General features: G+C 38.7%; 1 protein-coding gene across 1 annotated transcript in view; it reads right to left on the bottom strand.

The window, feature by feature from the left end:
* Positions 1-20,794, bottom strand: part of GYS2 (glycogen synthase 2) — a 64,171-nt gene that overhangs the window by 24,126 nt on the left and 19,251 nt on the right. The window contains exons 5-8 of the mRNA XM_043967516.1: positions 17,756-17,900; positions 8,859-8,976; positions 7,450-7,570; positions 3,629-3,735 (exon numbers count right to left, since the gene is read on the bottom strand). Of these exons, the coding sequence (XP_043823451.1) occupies positions 3,629-3,735; positions 7,450-7,570; positions 8,859-8,976; positions 17,756-17,900 (491 nt within the window). The remainder of the gene's footprint in view (positions 1-3,628; positions 3,736-7,449; positions 7,571-8,858; positions 8,977-17,755; positions 17,901-20,794) is intronic.

Below are 20,794 nucleotides of genomic sequence, written 5' to 3'. Positions count from 1 at the left end.
ACTAGGAAGACCTCTATGAAGTTATCCAGAGTGAAGTATGTGGATTTAGGAAGTGTAAAGGATGGAAAGTAAAAGGAAAGAATAAAAATGAAAATTTTTAAATGAAAAAGAATATGTATTGACAACTAAAAGTTAAGACTAACTTTATCTATTTTCTACACTGTCTTTCATTATCTTATTTGTATCCCAGTCTAATCTCCAGTCTGCTGGTGGTACCACATGTAAACTATCCCAAACTATTGGAAAATTTAACCCATGTTTTATACAAAACTTTAATTTTAACTTCCATTGACAAGTATAGGAATTCAAATATATGCATACATATAGAGTTAGATAGATATGGATATAGATATGTGTGTATGCATATATTAAAATGAGGGAATAAGATGATTGAGTGAAATGAAGCAAAAAGTAATTGTAAATGATTATAGTCTTCATAGTTCCTTAAGTTAGTGATTCTTAACACCAATTAAAAATATACTTATTTTTAAAAATATATACTTATATTGATTTTTGCACACTAACACATATATCATTTTTTGTGATTCTTTTTTTAAACTTTTTCTGCAAATTTAATATGCAGGGGCAGCTAGATGGCACAGTAGATAAAGCACCAGTCCTGGATTCAGGAGTACCTGAGTTCAAATCCGGCCTTAGACACTTGACACTTACTAGCTGTGTGACCCTGGGCAAGTCACTTAACCCCAATAGCCTCACCAGAAAAATCAATCAATAAAAAAAATTTAATATGCACATGTTGCTATTATTGTTGTCTTTTAACTACATAATTATAATGAGTGCACACTGTTCTATTGGTTCTACTTTATTTTGCATCAATTCATATAGGTCTTCTCACATTTCTAGGAATTTGTCATATTTTGTTGTTTCTTAAAGGCGTGATAACATATCTTTACATTACTATGTAATGCTGTTATTCAGTCATTCTCCAGTCATTGGACACCTACTTTTTGCTATTACATATGGTGCTATTAAGAATGGTTTTATGTAGGGGCGGCTAGGTGGCGCAGTGGATAAAGCACCGGCCCTGGAGTCAGGAGTACCTGAGTTCAAATCCGGCCTCAGACACTTAACACTCACTAGCTGTGTGACCCTGGGCAAGTCACTTAACCCCAATTGCCTCACTAAAAAAAAAAAAAAAAAAGAATGGTTTTATGTAGATAGGTCTTTTCCCTTCCTGGCAATACATTCCTTGGGGGTTTAGCTTTCTAGTATTTTTGGGTCAAAGGATTATGCACATTTTTTTTGTAACATGTATTGTGTAACTCTATTTTGCTTTCTAAAAACATTGTATAATTTCTCAACACTAGAAAGGATAGTGTGCCAATTGTTACCAAAGCTCTGAGAATTAAAAATTTTAAACCACAATACTTTAAAAATGTCTATCGGGGGGCAGCTAGGTGGTGCAGTAGATAAAGCACCGGCCCTGGGTTCAGGAGGACCTGAGTTCAATTCCGACCTCAGACAATTGACACTAGCTGTGTGACCCTGGGCAAGTCACTTAACCCTCATTGCCCCACGCCAAAAAAAAAAAATGTCTATCTACTATGTTCAATGCACTGTATTAGGGACCAAGACTATAATGACAGAAACAAAATAGTCCCTGTCCTCAAGGAGCTTGCATTCTATTTGAAGGATGTGATATATAAGAATAAATGCAAAATATATCCAAAGTAATAAAAAGTAATTTCAAGGGGGAAATCATACAGCTTTAGGGATTAGAAAAGGTTCAGTGAAGGAGGAAGCATCTGAAGTATCACACACACACATTCATATATATTTATACATATAGATGTAGATGTATACATAGGCATAGACGTAGACATAGGCATAGATATAGATGTAGATGTAGATATGTCAAGCTAGGGACTCTTTGAACTAGAAGGAAAGAAGAATACATTATAGGCATAGAGAATCACTTTTCCAAAGTCTCAGAAACAGAAAATGGTTGCAGTCAGCGATTTAAGGAGTTCGTTGGTGATACTTTGTCCTAGTACCACCACCATGTATATTTGAACTTTTGCTTTTGTTTTGTTTTTTTGCAGGCAATGGGGGTTAAATGACTTGCCCAGGGTCACACAGCTAGTAAGTGTCAAGTGTCTGAGGCCAGATTTGAACTCAGGTACTCCTGAATCCAGGGCCAGTGCTTTAAGCATTGTGCCATCTAGCTGCCCCTCAGAAAGAGAAAATGAAAATTTATGCATCAAGAACATCCCAGACCTGGTCAACTTGACCTCCTAGAATAGAATTGTGAAGGACAGTAATAGGAATGAGACTGGAAATAAGGTGGGTGGGAGGAGTTGGAGAGACAGGTTATTCATGCCAGACTGAATATTTTGTATAGTATTTTATTCAAGAGACAACAGGAAGCCATTGAAGGACTTGAGTAGCCAGGTAATAATAACATCAGGTCTGTGTTTTAGAAAATCAATTTGGCAGTTGAGTGAAGGATGGATTGGGGATTGGAAAAGGGAAATAATGGAGGAAGCAATGAGGAAGCTACTATAATAGTCTGTGTGAGACGTAATGAGAGCATGAAATAGGGTAGAAGCTGGAAGTAAAATAAACAAGGTTGTTTAAGCAGCAAGTTGCATTGGCAAGCCATGGGAAGGCAGACTAAATTGTTATGTACTATGAGTTTTGGTGGGAGGAATACCCCCTCCATCCTCCCCCTCTGTGGAGGAATAGTTTTGTTTTAGCTCTTTCCGTATTCAGGGGTGGAGTTTTCTTTTAAAATCCTTAGTTTCTTGTGTGACCCTGGGTAAATCACTTTGTGTGACCCTGGACAATGCACTTAGCCCTCATTGCCCCCCCAAAAAACAAAAAAACAAAAACAAATCAATGGGGGGCAGCTAAGTGGCACAGTGGATAAAGCACTGGCCTTGGATTCAGGAGGACCTGAGTTCAAATATAGATTCAGACCCTTGACGTTTACTAGCTATGTGACCCTGGGCAAGTCACTTAACCCTCATTACCCTACAAAAAAATAAAAATAAAAACAAACAAACAAAAATGAGATTAAAAAAAAATCCTTAGTTTCCCCAAACAGTGGCTGCTCATTTTCTTTCTCTGAGAAACTACTCTGTTTTGAGGTGTCTATCTAAATATTAGTATTTCTATCTCTATTTGTATTGGGGATATTAAAGAGTTGTGTTCTTTCCAAACTCCTTACTCTACTATGTTGCCAGAAACAATTTCATAAATTTTTAAGGAAGCCTCTCACAAAACGTCTCCAGGCAGTCCATTCCAGTGTTGAACACAGCCACATAACTCAACATAATGCATTAACTGAGCAAGACTTAAGTGGAATTCGTTCCCTAACAATCTTGAACCAAGAAAAGGGTGCTCAAGAATATGTAGCATAGGGGCAGCTAGGTGGCGCAGTGGATAGAGCTCCGGCCCTGGAGTCAGGAGTACCTGGGTTCAAATCCTGCCTCAGACACTTAACACTTACTAGCTGTGTGACCCTGGGCAAGTCACTTAACCCCAATTGCCTCACTAAAAAAAAAAAAAAAAAAGAAAAAAGAATATGTAGCATAGAACAGTTTTTAAAAGAAAAATGTTCAGGCTTAGCTTAGCACTCAAGAATATTAACAAGAAAAGTGCTTACCATAGCTGCTTTCTCACTGCTTGCCCTTTCAAGGTTTCCACATTAAAATTATTTGTGCTGGCAGGCATAATGAAAAACACCACAACTGTGACATCACTTTTGTGCACCTGACAACAGAAAAAGCAACAAGAAGTGCAAAGTGTTGAAGATAAAACACAAAGTATAGCAAACTGACTTTTAAACCCTAGAAAATAACATTTAGATTTCAATCACTTGAATAGCAAAGATCCTCATTTACAATCCAGTGTCCAATTTTCTTTTTTTTTTTCTTACTTTTTTTGCGGAAGTGTCCAATTTTCTAGCCAAATGTAAACCCTCTTTAGCCTTCTGAGTTTTCCTTTCATATATCAGTTTAGTGATTTTTTTTTTCTTTCAGGCTAGCTTTTCAACTTATAATTTTGTAAAGTTAAAAGTGGAAAAAGTGGGGCGGCTAGGTGGCACAGTGGATAAAGCACCGGCCTTGGATTCAGGAGTACCTGAGTTCAAATCCGGCCTCAGACACTTGACTTACTAGCTGTGTGACCCTGGGCAAGTCACTTAACCCCCATTGCCCAGCAAAAAAAAAAAAGTGGAAAAAGTTAGGGATTAGGATATCTTCACCACACAATTTTCAATATCTTCTATATTAGTTAAACCTCCTGTATCCTCTGCTTTAATCAATTAAGCATCCTTATCAACTGGCATTTCTCCTGTCTTATTGTTAGCAAACTCTCACTTTCTGATACCCTTATTCCTGAGATTCAGAGTTACTTTTTTTAAGGAAAAAACTCTTTTTTGTTATCTCTTCCTTCCATCACCCCCAATTTTCACCAGTATAGCTCAGCTGTACTTGTTTCCAGTCACTATGTTCCTTTTCCCTCTCCTACCTAGAACAGCTTCTTATTAACGAATTCTCCATCATCATAGATCTCTTCTTTTTATACTCTTTACCTCTATGTTATTTCCTGAGCCAACAAAAATGAAGCTTTCTCCAGAACACACCTTATCCCTTGTTGCAGTCTCAAGTGAAAGTTTTATTTTTTCCCTGTCATGTGCCCAAAACTGGGTGTGAAGGAGGAGTCAATTTATTGCTTTCTCTCCATTGGAATTTCCCATTCCTATGTCTAGTACCATCATTTAGCAACCTCACCTTGTTTGAGGCTCACTCCATCCATCTGCGTCACCTTGTCCAGTTCCTCGTGGTCAAATGATTCATGAGCTTTCAAGGCAGGCTTTCCTCCCTGTTCAAGTATAACTAGACTACAGTTTTCATTTCTACCCCTAAATTTACCCTCACACTTGGGGATTTAAATATTTAATTAAAATTTTTTTTTTTTTGCAGGGCAATGGGGGTTAAGTGACTTGCCCAGGGTCACACAGCTAGTAAGTGTCAAGTGTCTGAGGCCGGATTTGAACTCAGGTACTCCTGAATCCAGGGCCGGTGCTTTATCCACTGTGCCACCTAGCCGCCCCAGGGATTTAAATATTTAAATTTATATCTCCTTGATCATTTTAGTTTTTCAGTTGATCAGCCTCCTCAACTCTTATAACCTACACCTCAATTCTACCTCAGCAACTCACTTGGTTGAACACACCTTAGAATTCACCATCATCCCAAACTATTCCACCTTCCTGATCTTGAATTCCTCTTTCTGATTATAATCTCCTGTCTTTCCATGTCTCCCTCTGCCTCATCACTCCTAAATCCATTGTTTGTCCCTACTATGATCTCTGACTCACCTCTGTTCTCCTAGTCTGTCATCCTTAGCCTGGCATCACTTTTTTCCCTGCTTGGTCTTGATGCTATATCTTTAAGAAGTGAAATCACCTTCTAGCCTTGACTCTCTTTCTCTCCTTGTCCTTCCACTATTCATTCCTTGGAAATTCTCCACCCTGAGTCATCCATCTTCTCTGCTCCAACTCATGAGCTACTGAACACTGCTAGAAAAAAGTCATACTACCATATCAATGAGGTACACTACAAATTCAGCCCTCATTGATAAATGATAATCCTTTTATTTTTTCCTATGACTGAATCTTTACTACAGCCTTTGTAGTGATTGTTCCAATATTTCTCCTTTCTCCTCAAGTCATTAATGTCACTCCCCATTTCCCCCCCCCATAATTTATTTCACTATTTTACTGAGAAAACAGAGACTCTTTACTGTGAGTTCTATCACTTTCCCTTCTCTACACTTTAAAATCTCTTATACTTTTGCCAGCCCTCTCCTTTGCTCTTGAATACATCCTCCCCTTGTCCCACTAAGCATTCTCTCACTCAGATCTTTAATCTCAATATCTACTTGCTTTCTCATTGTTTTGAAACAAAGGCTGCAGAGAGTATTCAGATGGAGGTAAAGTGATCGGTGATGAGGAAAGTTACAGAGAAGTTAAGAATGACAAAAACTAAGAAAAACAAGAATTAAAAACTAAGAAAAGGTCACCAGACTTGGTAGGTTTTTGTCAGTTAAAGGGAGAAAACACATAGAATGATAATTTTAGGGTGTGTCAGCATCAAGTGAAAATATTTTTAGGAGTCGAAGAGTTGGGGCAACTAGGTGGTACAGTGGATAAAGCACCAGCCCTGGATTCAGGAGGACCTGAGTTCAAATCCGACTTCAGACACTTGACACTTACTAGCTGTGTGACCCTGGGCAAGTCACTTAACCCTTATTGCCCCACAAAAAAAGGAGGAAAGAAAGAAAAAAAGAAAAAATGGGGGCAGCTAGGTGGCACAGTGGATAGAGCACTGGTCCTGGAGTCAAGAGGACCTGAGTTCAAATCCAGCCTCAGATGCTTGACACTTTTTAGCTGTGTGATCCTGGGCAAGTCACTCAACCCCAATTGCCTCACCAAAAAAAAAAAAAAAAGAGTTGAAAAGTGACTGTTTTTAGACAGTAAGGCTAGACTGGATTTGCTATGGGATGACTTTCTAGGTGAGGAAGGAGAAGGGATATATTCAGAAACAAAGTTGATGTAAACAAAATTGATAAAATATTTGAAGAGCTTCAAGATATATAGTATTCTAATCTGTTTTAATTTTCTATAGTTGTATTGGTTTCATGTTTCACAGTTGTGTTCAGTTCAGAAACCTTATATGCTGGTTAGACAGCTAATAATGATTTATTTATACTGACTATGTAGTAGGCAGGGAATCTAGGTGGTACAGTGGGATAGAGTGCCTGGCCTAGAGTCAGGAAGACTCATCTTCCTGAATTCAAATTTGACTTCAGACACTTACTACCCATGTGACCTGGGGCAACTCACTTAACCCTGTTTGTCTCAGTTTCCTTATCTGTAAAATGAGCTGGAGAAGGAAATGGCAAACCCCTTCATTATCTTTGCCAAGAAAACTCCATATGGGGTAATGAAGAGTTGTGTTTAGCAATGGAGATACAAAGAAAAGCAAAAGATGGTCCCTGACCTGAAGGAGTTCACAGTCTAAAGGGTGAGATAACATGCAAAAAACTACAAATAAGCCATAAACTAGATAAATAGAAATTAATCAACAGAGGGAAAGTAATAGAATTGAGGAATTGGGACAGACTTCTCTTAGGATTTGCTATTCCTAAACATGATTCAATATAAGTTTGAGGAGTATTTTTCAAGTAAAAGCAAGCATTTTGACAATGGAAGATAAACATTCAAGTGGACAGCATGACCTTCTTAATGAATAACCTGAAATGCAGTCATAATTAAGGTAGGATTCTCCTAGTTAAAATTTTTTACACTTTCATGAAAACTCTGTTGGGAGTGCTATAAGGTACTCCACTCATGTAGAAAAAACAGATCGTATTTCCCACAAGTTCTATGCCATATCTCAGAACCCAGAGCTTTCTTACCCGTAAGAGGAAGTTTAGTCTGGATAAAGCTTCTAAGAAGATGTCAGCTCCTTTGTTGGAAAATTCATATCTCCCCGCAATGAAAAGGAATAAAGTCTTTTCAAGGTCAAAATCAAGATGACTGAAATGAAATAAAATAATAAGATGTGTTCATTTGGGGCTGGGAAATGACCTAAATAGTATCCATTCCTCTTACAATGTCATTTGTGATTCTTAATATCTTTGAGAAAGATTTGATATCATGATGGAAGCCTCTTGGCACATTTTTCCTGAACTATAATTTGGATTCCAAAGAATTCGGTCAAACACTCTTAAAGGGAATTTTCTAGTGATTTAATTCTGAATTAAATACAAATTATATTTCTTTTTTTTTTTTTTGCAGGGCAATTGGGGTTAAGTGACTTGCCCAGGGTCACACAGCTAGTAAGTGTCAAGTGTCTGAGGCCAGATTTGAACTCAGGTCCTTCTGAATCCAGGGCCAGTGCTCTATCCACTGGGCCACCTAGCTGCCCCATTACAAATTATATTTCATCCAAGGATACTCTACCATGATTAAGAAGGTTATTGTGGCAGAAGGATAAACAATCCCTATTTTATGATGGAGTCCATTAAAGGAGATCCACTAAAAATCTATTTATTTTTATAATTGACAAAAAAAGAGAAAGAGACTCTTCTTTGCTGGATTGTTGTTGTTGTTGGTGGTGGTGGTGGTGGGTGTTAGGAATCCAGAATTGAAATTTATGCCAACTAGTGCAGTAAAGGATTTACTACAAATTTGTATAAATATATTGCCTATAAGGCAGCATATCACAATGGACTGGTAGTTAACCTATGAGTCAGGATGACTTCAGCTGAAGTCTGGCCTCTAACATATATTGACTATGTGTCGTCTTTGATTGAGTCATTTAATCTCAATTCCCTAGACAACTTTCTAAGACTATAAATTGCAGAACAATTGACCATATGCATTGGTAGAAGTTATTTCCTTTCCAGGAGTTCCTTCCCTATAACCATAAAACCATGGTTCTGGACCGAATGGAATATATACTATGTGAATGAACAGTATAGATTATGGAGAAACATGGAATTCTTTTTTTTCATCCATGGTTATGATCCTGTTTTCTGTGTGCTGGCTAACTATTAAAAATCATGTGTTTATTTCAGTTAGAGAAAACGTATTGGTACAATGGGAAAAGTCTGAGATTTGAATTAGGCCCAAATCCAAATTAGGATTTGATTTTTAGATTTAGATTAGGCCCAAATCCCAGCTCTACCACTTGCTACCTGTGCAGCCTTGATATATTACTCTCCGGGCCTCAGTTTCTTAATCTGTATAGTGAGCAAATTGGATTAGATGACTTCTCTAGTCCCAGTTCCAGGGTCTCTAATCCTGCTATCCATGTACATACCCATAGAAATGACCACGAACAAAATCCTCGATCCTGGACTTGTATAAAGCATGCAGATTTTGGAACTCATGCACAGCTGAAAATTTCTTAATGTTCAAGCCATTTGGGGTAACGACATCTGGAAAGGCAGAGAGAAGTGAGAGCCAGAGATTTAGTGGACTTTAAGCTCATTATGAGACAACAGTATGGGGTGGCTAGGTGGCACAGTGGATAAAGCACCGGCCCTGCATTCAGGAGTTCCTGAGTTCAAATCCAGCCTCAGACACTTGACACTTACTGGCTGTGTGACCTTGGGCAAGTCACTTAAGCCCCATTGCCCTGCCAACCCCCCCCCCAAATGAGACAACAGTATGATGTTGCAGCCTAAAAACCCAACATGATTTTAGGCTATATTAGTAGAAGCATAACATCCAAAGGTGATGGTCCTGCTGTATTCTATCCTGATTGGACTCCATCTAGAGTCTTGTGTTCAGCTTTGAGTGCCACAAGAAGAATGCTCCTCTAGCAGCTTTGGGAGGCCATTAAGAAACTGAAGTTCATCCAAAGAAGGGTAACCAGGATGGCAAAACAAAACTGGTTCATAGCACAAGGAGGTTCAGTTGAAGGAACCAGAGATGCTTAGCCTGGAGAAGGATAGACTTTACCAAGAACATGCCAGTTGTCTTCAAGTCCATGAAGGATTGTCAGGTAGAAATGTATTAGACTTGTACTGCTTGGTCTAAGAGGGCAGAACAAGGAGCTGTGGAAGATGAAAGGAGCTGGATTCTAATTCAACACAAAGAAAACCTTTCTAACAATTTGAGCTGTCAACAAGTGGAATGGGCTGCCTCAGGAGATAGTAGTTCCACTTTCATTGTGAGTTATTAAATAAAGACTCAGTGACTACAGTGATTCCTTCTACATCATGACTTTCACCAGAGCAGTTTCACTATATCATGGGTCAGCACATGAAATGAAATGGGAATTTGTAGGGAGGGAGGGGGGGAGTTTTTCAGAAGTCGCAGATGACAGATGTGAAAGCCAGCAGATGACACAGAAGTTTAGAAACTCAGAAAAGTATAAAATATACATATGCTATTGTATAATATCAACATATTTTATCCTTTAATAATGTAAACACCCCATAAAATAAAAATAAAAATCCAGTTTTCTGTGATACAAAGGGAAGGCCAAAACCTTTTATGCAGATTTTCCAAGTCAGGGGGGCTCTGTGCCCCTAACACCCACAATGTGGAAAGGATAACTGTACTTGACAGGTACAGATTTCTGGTTAGGTACAGACAGGTTGAAATCACCTCTAAGGTCCTGTCTGGTTCTGAGATTCTGTGATCTCTCATGATGCAGAAGAGCCTAAGGTTCTCATGATTCCCAATTAAGCATGTTTTCCATTGCACTAGGCTTTGCTTCAATCAAACCCTGGAATGCTACTGTCCCTCATGTATTCCAGCCATTTCTGCCTGCAGAGTTCACATTTTATACAGTGAACCAGGAAGGTCTTAGCTAGGCTAAACAGGAAGTCAAAGGCTTCACTAGAACTTACCATGGGAGGTAGGGCAGCCCATACTTTCTCCTCCCACTCTTCCCTGTGCCAAAGTATCTAGCTTAGCCACAAGGAAGTTTAAAAATTAGAGACTAGGGGGGCGGCTAGGTGGCACAGTGGATAAAACACCGGCCCTGGATTCAGGAGTTCCTGAGTTCAAATCGGGCCTCAGACACTTGACACTTACTGGCTGTGTGACCTTGGGCAAGTCACTTAACCCCCATTGACCCGCAAAAGAAAAAAAAGAAAAAAAAATTAGAGACTATCTACCATTCCCAGTTTCACCTTCGAGTTTCTCCTCCTTGAATCTTGCTGGGAGATACTGGGAGTGTTAGAGCAAAGGCGACTGAAAGATGGGAAGATGCCTGACTCCAACATCCCCAGACTGCACTGAAGGTCACAGAACCCAAAGTGTTGGCTATCCTAATCTTCGCCCATCTCTTTATTGGCCATAGCCTCTCCTGCAATGCTTGTGGTCCATCCTTTGTTTTGAAGAGCCAATGATACCATGGGTAATACCTTGACTTGTGTGTAAATTGGATTTGAGGCAGCCATCAGCCTCACTGTCTTTCAATGTCATTGAAGTCTAGTAGAAGACAAAAGTAAAGATGATGGGCGATGGCTTGGGGGTGCAGTGGATGACCTTGGCATCTTTGCTGTCTGACCAAGCTCTAACCACTTCAGTGTTTGTTTCAGCTGCCATACAAATGCCATTGGGACAAATTGTTCTCATTCACCATTCTGCCATGGAAGTCTTCATGTGCTTGGGGTGGACATCTGCCTAACTCACCAGTGGGTTTCAGGCCTGTTGGTTGCCCTCAACTTGATTTAGTCCCTCTGATGAAACAGTTTTATAGGGTATGGCAACTGGGCATGGTAGAGCTTCTTGGAGAAAAGACTGTAAACATAATGGGGGCAACTAAATGGTTCAGTGGATAGAGTACCAAGCCTGGAGTTGGGAAGACCTGAGTTCAAATCTTTCCTCAAACACTTATTATCTGTGTGACCTTGGGCCAATCACAACCTCTGCTTGCTTTAATCCACTGGAAAAGGAAATGGCCCTGAGAAACAGTTGATCTACTCCCCCAGCAAGAGTCTGCTCCCAATCCATCACTCTCTCTGCTCTTTTTCTCACCTACCACCAGACTCCAACCCTACTTTAGGAATATTAGCACTGTTAGAATGTGCTTTAGATTTACTTCCTTGTGGCAAAATTTCCAAATTCTAGTTAACCCCCACCTGGGCAAATCCTTCTGCACCTCAGAAGTTTAGTGAAGTATACTTCATTGGCAGTGTCAGCAAATTTTTACCTAAGATGCCACCTAAAATGCCAGCCCCTTGAAAGCAAGGATTTATTCTTTGTGTCCCTGGTACCAAGCACATAGTAGGTACTTACTAAAAGGTTAATTTCCTGACATCTCAAATTTCTATTTCTCTTTCATTGTATAGTCTTTCATTCACCCAATGCTGTTGGGTGCGACTGCAACATTAATTTGGGAGTGGAGAGATTTGAATAAAAACACAAACACAGCCTGCTATAAGAGGTAAACACTAAGAAGAATGCCCTTGGGAAAGTCTTTAAGGTTTAATGATCAACCACAATCCATTGACCTTTTTGAGTTTATGAGTGTCTAAGGATTTCACAACTTCAGCCCCAACCTTTCCCTTACTAGTCAGGGGTGAAATTGATTGAAATGTCACTGGTCATAAGAGGTTTGGAATAAACCCCAGAGACTCCATTTGAACTATAAAGTTCTGATTCTATATTCAAATAATAATTAATATTAATATAGACTTTAAGATCTGAAAAGCACTTTATATACATTACCCCATTCATCCTGACAACGCTATGGAATAATATCCCTATTTTCCTGTTGGAGTTAAGTGGCTTTTTCCCAGGTCACATAGATCATAAGCGAGGAAGCAGGAATTTGAAGGTCTGGTCTTTTTACTATGCCATGGTGCTATGTCACATGGATCTGAGCCCATTAAGTTCCATTTGTATCTCAGCCAGCTTGTTTTTGTTTTTGTTGTTGTTTTTGTTTTTTTTGCAGGGCAATGAGGGTTAAGTGACTTGCCCAGGGTCACACAGCTAGTACGTGTCAAGTGTCTGAGGCTGGATTTGAACTCAGGTCCTCCTGAATCCAGGCCCAGTGCTTTATCCATTGCACCACCTAGCTGCTCCTCAGCCAGGTTGTTTTAATAGCATATGCCTTGATTCAAAAGTAGCACTAATAAAATTGGTAAGAACACAAAGGTTTTTGCTTCTTTTTCATTTTTTAAGTATCTATTTACTTCCCAATATTTTCTGATGCTTTGTTATCCCTAAATAAAGAATTATCATAGTTATTATATTGTCATGACCCAAATATAAGCAATTGTTCTCTCCTATCCTCTCTTCTCCTCTCTCTCTTTCTGTATTTCTAGATCTCTCTCAGCAGGTGGACTCTCTTTTGCTCTTGCTCTTATTATCTGCTTAAAGTATTAGCTTCTGGGCAATGGAATAAAATGCAAATGGTGGTATTTCTGGTATTAGTGAGAAAGCAGAGAGTTTTGGGAGGCAAAGAAAGGCCTTCCCAAGTGCTCTAAAACATCTTCTCTTCTATGCATCTCAAAAACTGTTTTTTCCCCCAATTCTCTTCTTTTTTACTTTAGTCTCTGATGAGGAGATAGTCCCTTCCTTCCTATGCAAGACTAACTCCTGTACTTAACCTGTTTCTCTCCCACAATATCAACTCCACATTTCTCTCCAATCTTCGATTTTTTCTCTGTCTATTGTCTCATTTTCTGCTGCCTGTCACAAATAAACTCCTATGGGAGTGGGGTGGATGGGAACTATCTCCTTTCCTTTTCTTTTGTAATCTGGTTTCTGCCCTCTTTACTCAACTGAAAGTGCTCTCTTCAAAGTTACCAGTGATCTCTTAATTGCCAAATGTGTTTGTATGCTTTCTCCCCACTAATCTTTATCCCTTTTGACCTCTTAGCAGTATTTGTCATTGTCCAGTACTATCTTCTCGATATTCACTTCTTTTGGGGGTTTTATGATTTTGCTCCCTCTTGGTTCTCATATTTCTCTGACCAGTCCTCAGTTTCCTTTGTTAGATAATCATCCATATCCTACCTCCTAACTGTAGGTATCTCCTGAGGCTCTCTCTTTGTCTCTCTTATCATCTTTGTCTACAAATACACTCTCTCAGAGGCTTCATCAAACAACCATGGGTTCAATTATTTCTATACAGATGATTCTCAGATCTATATTTCTGGTCCTAGTCACTGTCCTGGGACTCAGTCCCACATCACCAATTTCCTGTTGGACATTTTTTTTTTGCGGGGCAATGGGGCTTAAGTGACTTGCCCAGGGTCACACAGCTAGTAAGTGTCAAGAGTCTGAGGTCGGATTTGAACTCAGGTACTCCTGAATCCAGGGCGATCACTTTATCCACTGCGCCACCTAGCTGCCCCCCCCTTGGACATTTTAAACTAGATGTCTCATAGGCATCTAAATTCAGTCCATCTAACTAGGAATAATTCTCTTTCCTGTAGAACTCAATGCTCTTCAAATTTTTCTTGTCTCTTTTTAGGGCACTACCATCTTTCTAGTAACCCAAGTTTGCAACCTGGGAGTTGTTCTCAGCTCCCCACTTTTCTTCACACCATATATCCAGTCAGTTGTCATATCTCGTTGATTCTATCTCTAAAACATCTCTCTGGTCTGTCCTCTTCCCTCCAGTTAAAAAAAAAACAAACAACAACCACCATAGCAATGAAGAAAGCCCTCTTTTGCTGCCTCTAAATCTCTCTCCAAGATTTTTTTTGTTAAGGAGTTGTTCAATCACAGTGTGATATGTTCATTAAGTGAACATTTACTGAACAACAGTAGTGTACAAGGTATTTTTCTGATACACAAAACTATCACAAGTAACCTTCAAACTAACAAGGGGAGATAGGATATGTACACAAATAAGTGTAACCTGAGATAAACTATAGTAAATGTCATAAACATTCCTAAAACAAAAAGCAACAGGATTTCACAAGAGACAAAGCCTGATTTTGGCACAGGAAAACAAGGATTAAGTGGCATTTGAGCTGAGCTTTGAAAAACAGATAAGATTTCAAAAAGATAAGATGGTAAGAAAGGGGAGTGCATCAAAAGCCAAAGAAATGAACAAAGATAGAGCTGTTAAAAGTGAAACCTGTGATTAGGAAGTAGAGGTAATCCCATTTATCTGGAGTGTATAGTACATGTAAAAGAGTAGTCAGAGATATGGTAGGAAAGCTAGTTTGAGACCAAGTTGTAGAGGACCTTGAATGCCAAGTTATGAAGTTTGGATTTTATGTGGTAGACATTAGGTAGTTATTGAAGATTTTTAAGCAGAAGATTAACAATATCAAAAGTTCTCTAAGAAGATTAATCTGGGGGCAGCTAAGTGGCACAGTGGATAAAGCACTGGCTCTGGAGGACCTGAGTTCAAATCCGGTCTCAGAAAGCTGTGTGACCCTGGGATAAGTCACTTAACCCTCATTGCCCGCAAAAACAAACAAACAAAAAAAGATTAATCTGGAAACAGTGTATAGGATGTATGAGAATGGGAAGGGAAGAGAAAGTGGAGTTCAGAAGACTACTTAAAGGGCTGTTGCAATAATAAATGCGTGAGGTAATAAGGATTATGAGATAATATATGAGAAGAAAATGTCCACCAGATAAAAATGATTGGAAATAAGAGACTAGAATGTAAGAGAGGTAGAGTTAGAGAGGTAAGATGGGTGGAGATAGAAGAGAGGTAGAGATAGAGATCTGAGAATTGCCCAAAGTTGTAATGGTTGAAGCCCACTCAGGGAGGATACACAGAGAAGAGAAAGCTATGGACAGAGCTTAAATTTAGGAGTCATGAGAATAAAGATGAGCTGGTTAAGGAAAGAGGGAAGAAATAGTCAGAGTCTTAAGGAGAACCAGTCACAGAAATCAAAGGAAGAGTTATCTTCAAGAAGAATCCTAGAAACAAATACTTTATATAGGTTTGGGAGGAGGGAGATTGAGAAAAAAGGGAAATGTATTTGGTGAAAAGGTAGTCATTGGTGAGCTTAGAGTAGATTCAGCAACAATAACAATGATGGTGATAATTTACATTTATAAGGTGTTTCAAAGTACTTTATATACATCATACCATACTATTCAGTGTTGGGGGTGGAATCCAGATGAAAGGGCAGTTGGAGAGGAAGAATGTAAGTTCTTTAAGAGTAGCGACTACCTCATTCTTTGTATTTATACATGTAGGGCTTTAAACCACATCAGGCACATAGTAGATTATTGAAGATGCAAGAAAAATATGGCAAATTGACAGAATATGAGTCAGGTCAATAAGCAATTGTTAAGTGTCTATTCTATGTCAGGCATGGTGCTAAGCACTGAGGATACAAAAAGAGGTTTAAAAAATTCTTTCCCCTGCTTTCAAGGAAATCACTACCTAATGGGAGAGGAAATATGCAAACAATCATATACAAAGAGATATGTACTGACTAAATTGCAGATAATCTCAGAAGGAAGGCACTAGCATTAAGAGGGAGCAGGCCACCTAAAGGTTTCTTGAAGAAAATGGAATTTTAGCCAGGTCTTAAAGGGGTTCCAGAGAAACCAGGAGTCTGAGACAAGGAGGGAAAACATTCCAGGCATGAGGGGAATAGCCAGGGAAAATGCATGGGGTTGGAAGGAGGGTCATGTTAAAGGAACAGAAAAGAGATCTTTGTCACTGGATTATAACATAGAGAGGAATAAGTGTAAGATGACTGGAAAGATTGAAAGAGGCCAACAAGAGAGCTTTCTCACAGTTATTCACCCATTTAAAAAATTGGTCCTGATTGCAATTTTCCTAGGTGGAGGCCCAGGATTAGTTTCCTGAATTAGAATTTTCTGGCTTAAACTCACTGTGACAACTCACTTCATAACAGATAATTTTAACCACGATTTCTAATCCAATCCAATAATTATTTATTAGGCACTTACTATGTGCCAGGCACTGTGTTAAGTGCTGGGATTACAATTAGTAGGAAGAAAGGCAGCCCTGCTCTCAAAGAGTTTATAATCTAAAAGATGAATGAAATCTATTGATTTCCATTAGATGCTCCAGAAAACCAGTATAACTAAGGAACATCATCAAAGATCTGCCTAGAAAAAGAGATAAGGCAATCACAAGAATAAGATGCAGTGAAAGAGAGTTTAAATACTGTATGAATATTCTTGAGATTTTTTTTTTAATGAGAAGAAGGGTTCCAGAGCAAAGTGGACACTTTTTGAAGGATTTATTGAAAAACATGAGCCAAAATTATCCCAAATGAGAAAGTGTAGAGATGTTGTGATCTGCATGGTAAGAGAGAGCACCCATACAAATGAACTCATAAATGCATCTAAATGTCTGTGTACATTATTCTACATATACATATGGAATGGTATTTTATAACATTTTACATGGTTTATGTTTATACTGACTTTACACTATACATGGTACAAAATTATACATGTTTGCTATAAATGGGGCAGTTAAGTGGTTCAGTGTTGGGCCTGGAGTCAGTCAAATCCAACCTCAGACACTTACCAGCTATGTGACCTTAGGCTTAACCCCATTTGCCTCAGTTTCCTTAATCTGTAAAATGAGCTAGAGAAGGAAATGCCCAGACCACTCCAGGATCTTTGCCAATAAAAACACACAAAAAGGAGCCATGAAGGGGCAGCTAGGTGGCACAGTGGATAAAGCACCGGCCCTGGATTCAGGAGTACCTGAGTTCAAATCCGGCCTCAGACACTTGATACTTACTAGCTGTGTGACCCTGGGCAAGTCACTTAACCCCCATTGCCCCGCAAAAAAAAAAAAAAACCAACAAAAAAAGGATCCATGAAGAGTCAGACATGATTGAAACAACTAAACAACACCAACAATGGCATAAAAATGGCATTTTCTATAAACTATCATCTATGACTAAATATAGGGATCTGAATAGAAATAATAATAATTATTATTATTAACTTACCTTATAAATATCTGATTTTTATCTTCAAAACAACCCTAACAGGTAGGTGCTGTTATTATCCTTTATTTTGTTATTATGCTGTTATTATTTTACAGATAAGGAAATAGAGACAGACAGAGGTTAAATGACTTGCCCAGGGTCACCCAGCCAGTAAGTGTCTGAGTCTGAATTTGTATTCCCATCTCCCTGATGCCAAGCTCAGCACTCCACCCACCTTGGCACCTAGCTGCCTCAGATAAGAAGCACCATATAGTTGCTCCTCATCCCTCCATGTCTATACCACTTTTTCCATCAACTTCAGAGCCTAGTGACAGACCGTGTAGATGACAATTACCAGGCTTTCTTTTCAGCATGTGTTCAGCTTCTATGGCAGTGATTTCAGAAACTGTGGTGAACACATGAGCACAATGAACGGCAGCTCTCTCCATGCAGTACCGATGGTAAATCTGTCTCTCTCCAGCTTCCTTGTCTATATCAAACTGTTAAACAAAGCACACACATTTGCCTCTGTTAAACCTCCTACACAAACCGAATAGAACAAATCTTTCTCATTACTTTTGTTCCAGGCTGTGTGATAGGGCAAAAGTATCTATGGTGTTTCAAGCCTTATCAGAACCATGACTAATTTCTCTTAAGCCTGAGGGAAAATTTAGTTGGTTGGGTGTGGGAGAGAAGTGGGATTTACAAATCAAGCATCAGTCAGATCCACTCCTGCTGAAAGTGCCACGAGATAAATCTAAATTACACATTGTTTTAGTTTCTATTCCAGCACTGAAGACAAAAAAAATGAAACTATTAGCCGTACAGAGTTACATATACAAATCTCCAGTTTATGAGAAGCTAATGTACCAGTCTCTCAGACAGGTAAGATAGATACAGGCTGTTCTTTAATCTGTCCTCTCATCTGTCACTCGCAAGTGAATTTTCCTGGGCATACAAATGGAAGCCAGGTAGTATATAGAAAGTTGGGCACCAGTAGATAAGTTTCTTGGTAATGGGACCATAAGTCTAGAGGTGGGTGGTGGTCCAGGGCCAGGTGATGGATCGGGAACAGTGATGCCAGGCAGTACAGACTGTCAGAGAACCAACAAGGTGCAGGGCTGGTGGGCCAAAGGGGATAAAGGATAAAGGGTGCCCCATCCTTCTTTCCCCTGTTCTCACCCTGAGCTGAAAACTCATTCTCCATCCTAGATGTGGCCCTGAGGCTTATTATATGAGCACATAACCTGGCTGAATGGTTGAAGGTATGATTGAATTAGGAGAGGGCATGACAGACCCTAACTGACCATATGCAAATAAGAGCATTCCTACATAAACAAGATGCTATGATAAAAAAGAGTTAGAGACAGATTGAGATAGATAAACAGAGTTTCCTGGCATACCTTGTTATATTATCTTCTAATCTGATATTAACCTCCTAGCCTTTTTCCTTTCTCCTTAACTGGTTTTGTTTCTCATCTCAATTCTTTTAACTTAAGTCTCTTAAATAAACTGGTATTAATTTGAATTGGATCTATTTTTAAATTTATTTTCATTCACCACTATTTGAAATCCACCTCTAAGTAAGAATTGTATTCCTGTGTCCCACTGTTCAACTAATCACTGGGATATATTAGCCCTCCTTTATATGAAATATGGAAATCATCTGTGTAGTGTTGAATTTTTATCAAGGCCTGTGACCCCAAAACTTGTATGGTGAACAGTGTTTCTTAAATTGTAAAATATGGACAACTGATTGTCTAAAGGTATATTCCAGATGTTTAACATGTGGGTTACTGGTATTATTAACATTTTAAATCTATTTACATTGTAATATGAAAATGACATATGGGCATCCAAAGAAATACCATTTTTCTGCTTCATTCTAATGCCTACCTGCCCCTGCCCCCCTTTCCTCTTTTTTTTGTGGGGCAATGAGGGTTAAGTGACTTGCCCAGAGTCACAAAGCTATTAAATGTCAAGTGTCTGAGCTCAGATTTGAACTCAGGTCCTCCTGAATCCAGGGCCAGTGCTTTATCCACTGTACCACCTAGCTGCTCCCTCCTTTCCTCTTAAATTCACCCTCCACACACACACACTTCTCACACATGCACATATACTTCCACATTTCCCCCCTCTCTGGCAATAATCCCTAATCCATGAAATTTTAGGTCCACAGACTTACTGAAAACCATCAGAACAGATTTAATCAAATACAGAAAAAGGAATTTATTAGAATAAGATCAAAGATGCAATTCCTGAAGGATCACCTAAATCAGATGTTTTTAACCTGAGGCCTCTAAATCAATATTTTTTGTTTATTTTGATTTTTTGGTGGGGCAATGAGGGTTAAATGACTTGCCCAGGGTCACACAGCTAGTATCAAGTGTCTGAGGTCGGATTTGAAATCAGGTCTGCCTGACTCCAGGGCCAGTGCTCTATCCACTGCGCCACCTAGCTGCCAACTCTAAACCTATTTTTTAAAATATTCTTTGATAGCTGTATTTCAACATAATTGGTTATTTTGTAATTCTATGTATTTTATTCTGTGATTTAAAAACATAATCCTGAGAAGAAGTTCTTATCAGGCTGGCAAGGGGGTTTGTAATAAAAAAGTTAAGAACTATAAAAATTATTTCTTTACTTCCTATTTTCATTATTTATCCAAAAAGACTGTCATATGATATTAATAATCTAGAGCTGCCTAGCACATTCATTTCCCACACTTAAAAATCAATTGGACTATTTCTTTCCCTTGAGACCCTAACATTTCATAATTTCTGAGAATATTGCCCATAAACATGGGAGGGTAAAATTCAACTCAGCGTAAGTAATAATCATTAATCCTATTTCTTAGAAGTAAACTAATTTTCCTAAGTTTATGGCCTACATGATCACTTTATGTTTCATTAAATTAATTGTAAAGCATTTTACTACTAGCTGTTCACATAGAAATAAGTTGTTAGGTCCCACTGCTATTTCCCAAATCCCTGGTAACCTTAAGAGGCTATAAAAAATTAACTGTTTCTATCATCAACATTGTGCGTTGATCAACTGTGATAGACTTGATTCTTCTCAGCAATACAATGGCCCAAGATAGTTCCAAAGGACTCATGATGGAAAAGGTGCTCCAAATCCAGAAAAAAAAAACAACTGTGGAATTTGGAAGCAGATCAAACCATACTATTTCTTTTGTTTTTGGTTCTGTTGTTTTTCTTTTTTGAGGTTTTTCCCTTTAGCTCTAATTCTTCTTTCACAGCAAGACTAATGCAGAAATATGTTTAATATGATTGTACGTATATAACCTATATCAGATTACTTGCTGTCTTGGGAAAGGGGGGAAGAAGGGGAGGGAGGGAGAAAAATTTGAAACTAGAAATCTTATAAAAACAAA

This window comes from Dromiciops gliroides, chromosome 5 (genome assembly GCF_019393635.1).
Source record: "Dromiciops gliroides isolate mDroGli1 chromosome 5, mDroGli1.pri, whole genome shotgun sequence".
Classification (NCBI taxonomy): domain Eukaryota; kingdom Metazoa; phylum Chordata; class Mammalia; order Microbiotheria; family Microbiotheriidae; genus Dromiciops; species Dromiciops gliroides.
The sequence above is the reverse complement of the archived record's forward strand: the minus strand, read 5'-3'. Positions and strand labels throughout refer to the sequence as shown.